The sequence below is a fragment of the Wasmannia auropunctata genome, unplaced genomic scaffold, assembly GCF_000956235.1.
Source record: "Wasmannia auropunctata unplaced genomic scaffold, wasmannia.A_1.0 LD336085.1, whole genome shotgun sequence".
NCBI classification, from domain to species: Eukaryota; Metazoa; Arthropoda; class Insecta; order Hymenoptera; family Formicidae; genus Wasmannia; species Wasmannia auropunctata.
The window spans coordinates 3324420-3332343 of record NW_012026805.1 but is presented as its reverse complement, the minus strand read 5'-3'; the positions used below and the strand labels follow the sequence as shown (position 1 = coordinate 3332343).

Here is a 7924-nt window from a genome sequence, read left to right as displayed (position 1 = left end):
TTCAATCGCCACTTGGAGGCATTAAAATACATTTTTATATAAATAAAAAATATTTTTTTTGCTGTTCAAATAATATATAAGTTTATGCAAAAACGCGTTTTACTGCATATAGTAAATCTTTAAAAAATTCATGAAAAAAAACCGGTTTTTACGGCCGGCAAAAGTGAAACTCTCCTTAAATAGTAGAATGCTCTAAACTTGAAGTTTTTTTGTTCGAGTTAACAGAGTTGCATCTTCTATGGGTGCTTTCCATTTAGTGACACAAGTCGTCACAAACGTCATTCTATCCTTCTTAGCATTTAGTGAATAACAAAAGTACAAAACAATACTTGTGTGGACTTGTGTCACTAAATAAAAAGTACCCTATGCTTCCAGTGCATTGTTTTTACTTTTAGATTTACTTATTTTCCATTACGTCATCTAACGGCAAAAATGTTTATTTTATATTAAAATTTTATTTTAATCGTTTAAAATATGTTTTCTTAAAAATTACAAATATAAATCCGCCATATTGGATATTTAAAAAGCAAATTTATAAATTTTAATTTCAAACTTATGTTATATTCGTATCTTTTTACAATAAGTTAAAGATCATCGCATTGTTTCAAATATTTGAACATTTTGTGTCTCTTAAAGTCATTTTGAATTTGCATTAGCACGTTTAAAAATTTTGACGTTTACAAATTCGAAATTCTCAACCTCTAAAAACCTTAAAAAAAAAACTATTTTTAGACAATTTTAATATTTATAAAACAAAACGACAATTAATTTCATAACATCTATAGACATTAAAGAGAAGGTAAGGATATCACATACTTAATTTAGTAAAGTTTTAAAAAATTCTAAAATCCAAAAATTTCAAATTTTTTTCAAATGATTAAAAAAAAAATTAAATGTTTTTTTTTCACTTACATTTAAATAACGGCCAATATTTCCAGTCGTTTTAGCATCCATAATATAAACGGCTTCATCTTCGCCGAAATAATCTCTCACAGACTTGAATGTTGATCTCTCTATTTGTTTTGGTTCTACACTAGGTTCGAATCTACTTGGCTCTCTTCTTACGTCATTTCTACTATCATCGTCGTCACTGATATTAATCGTATCCTGATTTTCATTCATGGATACTTTTGTCGTGTTTTCCAAATCTCTCGTAATGCTTCCGTCTTCGCTGTTTTCTTCAGATATATCTGGCTGATTGTCTATCTCGTCTCTTTTCCGTTTCCTTAGACGTTTCCTGGTAAAGCTTTCTTTGTAATTTTTCCCATTTACACAAATATCATAATATTACTAAATGTTATAATAATTATAAACAAAATATTCTTAAATATTTCATGCAATAGCAATAACAAATGAACAAATTATTAATTATGATATAGACTCATATCAAGAGACGGTAGTATCACGCGCTATATTTTTAAAGTAAAATATGTTTCGTGATTTAATAGTATGAAACGAATACCTAATAGACGAAGATTCTGCGGTTGTTTCCAACAAATCCTTGTTGCAAGAAGCCACATAATTGTCAATATTGAAATCTTCGTCCGAGCCATTAGTGCTTTCCTTTGTATTATCCTCCTCGTCGCTCACGTCGGTAGTTTTCTTCTTATTATCTTTTTCAGTAGGTGACGTTGGCATTTCGGGTTCGAGAACATCGCTTTCGTAACCCTCCTTGAAACCTTCTACTACCTCCACATAATCTAATTCTGCCAGATATTCGTCACCGTAATTTTTGCCCCCTTCATTTGCACCCTATATAATAAAGAAAGCGTGTATAAGGTAATAAACGTTAATATAGAAAGGTCTAAGAATTGAAAATAGTGTTTTAATTGTCCGTGCCTGTTCGGTAAGTAATCTCCCTGCGTAGATGCAGATAAAAGCGCCATGGGGAATGTCATTGAGGCATCTTATGCCCCAACCGCGCGGCCCTGTTTTAAACACTTGCAATTTTAATCTGAGAGGATGCTGCACTACTCTGTTGAGACACGTTTTCACAGAGCACTTGCATCCCGAATTACATTCGTAGATTCCCGTGGTCACCGGTTCGGGCAAGCGCTTGTACATGTAACCGACAGCGGTGTTTGGCATTTTTCCACCCAGAGTTGCCCCTTTTATCGTTAGCTGCCAGCACTGGCATTTCTCTTTATCCTACGGTACATCACAGTAAAACAAGTGTAAATTCATTCGGTAGCTCATACGATTTTATACCTGACAATCGTCTTCGCAATCGCAACTGCACAAGAACGCTGGATCTAGATTTAAATGAACACCTTCCGTTGGCTCCCGACGTGTAGTATATCTTATGGTATCTGGTTGAGTGTGATCCAAGTCATTCACACATGGTATCGGCACATTCTCCACGCCATAACTGAGATCCTTTTAAACACGAAATTAGAGTCAGTTTCACAAATATATGTAATATGTATATAATTTAATTAAAATCACAACACAATATGTAAATATTTTAGTATTTGCAAGAAATTATTTTTTTATATCAATCTATATATCTATACAGGGTGTCCAGTAAATCGCCTGCAATACTTCGAGAGGTGATTCAGGACCCAAAAAGAAGGAAAAAAAGATTTAAATATAGGTCCAGAAATAAGTCGTTTCCGAGTTATAATCATTTTTATATTTAAAAAATTGTAATTTATATATGTATACAGGGTGTCCGGTACTCAATGATAAAGCACTCATGGACTATAAGGTAGAGTTGGCTAAACTGAAAAAAGTCTTCTACCATTTTGTGATCTTTGCAATAATTATCAAAATACTAATTATTAAAAAAAAATTTACGCCATAAAAAAGTATCTTACATTACATCATTCCTAAACCATTGGTCATTTTAGTTACTTTAAGCCTGTTTTATAAAACTTAAAATTATTTGGAAAGACAATAGCATTAAATTTTTGCTGCCTATACTTTTGGATGATTTATTAAAAAAATATTTTTGGTTTGGAATAAAATATTTTTGTCTTTATGTTTAATCAAATACTTATGGTTAACAACTTGTATGATCTCATGTTTTATTTTTGGACAACTTTTATTTGTTAAAATAATATTTTTGGTTTAGAAAAAATGTAATGTAAGATACTTTTTTATATTACTGGCATAAATTTTTTTTTATGATTAATATCTCGATAACTATTGCGAAGATCGCAAAATGGTAGAAAACTTTTTGATTCAGTTTAGCCCACTATTTGTCCACGAGCGCTTTACCATTGAATACCCGACACCCGGTATACATAATTTATATATATACATATACATATATTAAATAATTTTACATTTTGATTTTGACGACTTACCTTGATATTGATAAAACACTTCTCCACGACGAAATCGGCGAAAGCGCGCACCCAGTAATCAAAATCAAACAGATCGACGGATAATGTACTGTTGGTCATACGGAGATAACGATGCAGTTCTTCCACATTTCGCAATCTAACGCCGCACGGTGTCTGGTACAATATAACTTTCTTGCCCTTGGAGAATTTGCAAAGTTGACGATGCCAGCCGCACAACAGTGGAATAGAGAGTGGAGAGAGTCCTTTCAGATCGTCGTGTGAAACCTTAATGCCTTTGATACATTTTGACCCGCACTTGTGAAGAACGTATTTTTTCGGTTCGTATTTCCTCTGTGTATGATAAAACTAAAAAAATTGATGCAACATGTGAAATTAATATCAAGTTGATTAATTATAATATGTTAATATAAAATTATGCAACTGCATAATTTAATTAATATAGGTTGAACTAGACCGCTGAATGCCTAACACAAAATGGAGAATGCCTTCAATAGCTCAGTGCCAAATATTTTATGTAAATTCTAAATACATCTTCAGTCATTTTAAATTGTGTGACAATTATACTGTCGCTTTTACAAATATTAGTGTAATTATAAACGGAATTGTATTAATTAATACAATTTACTTACAACAATACTATGTGATGGTTTTGTTTCTACGGTAGAATTGTATGTTGTAATTGTATCTACACTAGTTTGCCTTCTAGCAGTACTTTTTTTGGCTACTGCACGTGGCTGTTGCGGTGCAGTGGATGGTGTACTAGCTGTCACGCTCGTAGCAACTGTTGCTTTCTCCGCTTGCACATTTTGCGTGACATCTTCCTCCACGTTGGATGTATATTCAACGTAAGGCAAATTGTTTTTCTGCAAAAATTACAACTCGTGAATAGAGGATATAAAGTTGTTATAAAGCTGTACTTAATATTTTCAGTCAGAATTGTCAAAATTTCTGTACTGAGGTATTTTCAAAAGTAAATTTGTATTCACTTACATTAGACGTAGCAGGAATACGATGTCGAGTATGCGCGTTGCCGGACTGTTGAAGTTGTTGCCTTGCATTGGCTTTTAGTACCTCGAGATACAAAGGGCCCAGTCTAGTTGATCCACGGTAAATCCATTCGGTTCTCTTGTCGGCGTCAAAATGCATTTGCACTAAACTCGCATCAACCTGCACGACTCTCGCAAGCCACCATTTACCTTTCCATTCGGTTTTAACCATTTGACCTGGTTGCAATTTTACCATTGGTCTCTCGGGATATGATTCTAAGTATTTCTTCACAAACTCGCGCGATTCGCTGGGAATGTCTTCCCAAATGCGTGGCGAAGTATCCAAAACCAGCAAGATGTCATTATGAACGACATACTGAGCGTAACCGTCGTCGAAAAATACAAGATATCTGCAGTAGTAAATACATTAACATGATATTAAATAATATATTACAATACATAATTTGCAAAATCCTCATGTGGGAAAATTTGTACACCTAATTATCTCCTATATATTAACTGGTTGAAAAAAAATCTCTAAACACGCTCACCTGTACTTATTTATGGATTTTGGTGTCTCGGCGATTATTCCACTGTAGTAATTATTGGAAACGTCATCGTGAAATATAGCCACGACTCGTGTTCCAACTGGGATCATAACTTGACTTACTTCGGTTATCGCTATAAGCTTGCCAGGGACGGTCTTGACCGCTGAGTTATACCTCTTCTGTATAAGTCTCACGCGAACGCTCCATGGATTTGAAACTATATTCAATACCTATGGAAAGACATCTGTATCAGAATTTTGTTCGGTCTCCTCTCTTCGTCTCTAATCGAGAAACAGGCAAGAGAAAATATGTGACAGATGCAATAAAGACTTCTACAATATACCTTTGCTTTAATCCACGGCATAACAGGAGTTTTCATGATGTAAACGATATCGTCTATCTCTGGGGCTCGTTTAACGAGTGGACCAGTCGGCGGTAATTTGGGAGCTATCATCTCCTTAGTGCCCGACGGTTCAATCGCTAAAACTTCCAGCTGACTGTCTTGCAATAACGAGGAAGGCGGAACGCGTACTTGCGTTACTTTCTTCGTTGCTACAAGTGGATGGGCGCCCTCCGTGATCTCGTCGTTTAATTGCAATTCCTCGAGCATCTTGATTTGCGGTCTAAAGTCTTCGTACATGTTGTTACGCAATTTATCCATAGTACGCATCATTTCCCGTATTTCGGTGTTAAGAGAATCATTCGCCGCTATCAATGAATAATACAATATAAAGCATGTCTTATATCTAAATAAAAGAAGAGATAGTTTGTACTTTTTTTACATGCATCTTATCCTCGTACTTGGGTAAGCTCGTCTTACCACATATATCTCGCCATCTCCTCTTTAAGGTTTCACATGCCACTTTAACATGCTGCTCCATATTGTATTTTTTATAAATACATGACAATGTGTCATCTAATTTACTCTTGATATCTAAAAGTATATCTTCTGGTATGTATTCTGCAAAAAAAAGAAATAGCAAAAACAATCATGATTCTATAATATATTTTTGATAGTTGCAAAGATAGATTCCTTTTTGATGCTATGGATAACAGATAATATTAAAAGTGTACCGTTATTATCTGACTCCTTTTTTTTCTCATCTTCAGAATCATCGCTGTCAGAAATTTCTACTTCCATCGTATGATCGGGAAAGTAACAGTCTAACAGTGATCTATTTTCTACAAAGGCTTTTACCAATTGCTGTAAATAAGATAACAAGTATTACAGTCTGATCCTAATATATTATATTAAATTAATATTATATATTAATACATTACATTGAATTTTATTCTCATAATGTATTAAAACAAAAATTACCTTCTGATGTTCCAACGCATTATCAAAACATTCTTTACATATAATACGTTTCTTTTTCTTTTCGAGTGAAACTCCATAGAATGCGCATGCGAAGGAAGGTGCCACTTTCATATTTATCCCAGAGCGACATTTAAAATTAATACAATTACTATTGTATACTTTAGATTTGGCTTTCCTTGTATTTTTCTCCTCTTCATCTGACATTAATTCGATGACTTCCATACTCTGAGCCATTTCCTTGATAACTGTTTTGTTAGACAATTTCTAGAAACAAAATATTTATCTTAAATCTGAAGAAAATATTGATTATACAAAAAACATATTTTTTAATTCCACATATTTTCATTTCAGTTATGCCGAGATAAATGTGATCATTGTAATGTATATTAATGCATATTATAAATAACAAGAATGCTATATTTAACTAACATAAATAAAAAATATATATATATACATATATATACATACGTAATATATACATATCCTATAATTTATAAAAACGAAATTAGAACAGAAATAGACAATAAAGAAAATTTGTAAAGCTCTGTAGCACACACATACATATGTATGTATGTATATATATATATATATATATATATATATATATATATACTGTACACATAAAGATACATATGTGCTATTGTTTTTATAAATTTATACATAATGACATATATATATATATATATATATATATATATTGTCGCAGGCAAATGGTCATTTTAGGAAAATAACTTTTGACTAGTGCCTGGTCAAATGGACTTTCTGCTCTGCGTTGCAAAATACACACGTGGAGGTAGTACAGTTTCGCCCCCTTCCTAAGGAGGGGACCCACTTCGTTTCAAACTAACCTAACCCAAATCATTTTTTGGTGTGGGATGGACCTCGCTTCGCGTAAAAAATTGCAAACCCACGTGAAACCTCGTGATTTGTATGTCCATTTGATCAGGCAAATAGCATTTGTCTAGTCAAAAGCTATTTTCCTAAAATGATTTGCCTGCGACATATACATGTATATATTTGTGTATAATTTTTTACAAATTATCTTCTCCAACTTTATTGGCTATTTTCGTTTTCTAATTTCTAATTTCGTTTTTATAAGTTATTTATATACCGCTTAATCGCATATTTCGATTTATGAACATAAAGAAATAAATAACGGAAAAAGTAATTAAGTAAGCTATATAAATACAAAAAATAAACAATTAATAATAAATGACTTTTAAAACGTACCGTAAATTTTATACGCTGACAACTAAATACAAAATGATGCAAAATAAGATTAGGTTAGTTCCATAAACATAGTATGGGCAGAGACGGCAGAGACAGAGCGAATCAGCGAAGCATGAGAGCAGCCATCCCGGCGTTTTTCGCAACACCGGTAAAAGTTTTGACCTCCCCGTACACTAGCGCCAATTGCTTCTTTCTGGTAGAGTCCTAGATTATCAGAGAAGCGCGACCGGTGTTACGAGTCCTGATTGGACTCGCAAATGGCCAATCATAAGATTGATTTATCGCTATTATAAATGGCTGCCGAATAAATAAATCTTACGATTGGCCATTCTACGCCATTTTTAATATTTTTTAGTACTTTTGCGATACTGCCATAAGCCGGTCGCGCCACAGTATAACCAGTAGGTCCACTTCGTGTCGGCACCTTTGATCTCCTTTTCCGGATCACGTGAGCATCCGTCATGTTAAATCCAGGACCGAATTGAGAAAAGTGCCTCACAAGTGATAAAACAGATAAGTAATATGGATTCA

The 7924-nt window shown here is 33.4% G+C and overlaps 1 protein-coding gene across 2 annotated transcripts in view; it reads right to left on the bottom strand.

The window, feature by feature from the left end:
• The window catches only part of LOC105448519 (histone-lysine N-methyltransferase eggless), a 43958-nt gene extending 36425 nt beyond the window's left edge, over positions 1-7533 (bottom strand). The window contains exons 1-13 of one of the 2 annotated variants that reach the window (XM_011687165.1): positions 7394-7533; positions 6164-6427; positions 5917-6046; positions 5663-5803; positions 5186-5550; positions 4846-5072; positions 4299-4704; positions 3938-4171; positions 3309-3653; positions 2209-2376; positions 1840-2148; positions 1463-1752; positions 913-1237 (exon numbers count right to left, since the gene is read on the bottom strand). In XM_011687165.1, coding sequence (XP_011685467.1) covers positions 913-1237; positions 1463-1752; positions 1840-2148; positions 2209-2376; positions 3309-3653; positions 3938-4171; positions 4299-4704; positions 4846-5072; positions 5186-5550; positions 5663-5803; positions 5917-6046; positions 6164-6397 — 3174 coding nt within the window. In that variant the 5' untranslated portion in view covers positions 6398-6427; positions 7394-7533. Of the gene's footprint in view, positions 1-912; positions 1238-1462; positions 1753-1839; positions 2149-2208; positions 2377-3308; positions 3654-3937; positions 4172-4298; positions 4705-4845; positions 5073-5185; positions 5551-5662; positions 5804-5916; positions 6047-6163; positions 6428-6895; positions 7000-7393 lie in introns of those variants that run through there. The other variant, XM_011687166.1, reaches the window with a different exon arrangement.
• Positions 7534-7924: the final 391 nt, after the last annotated feature.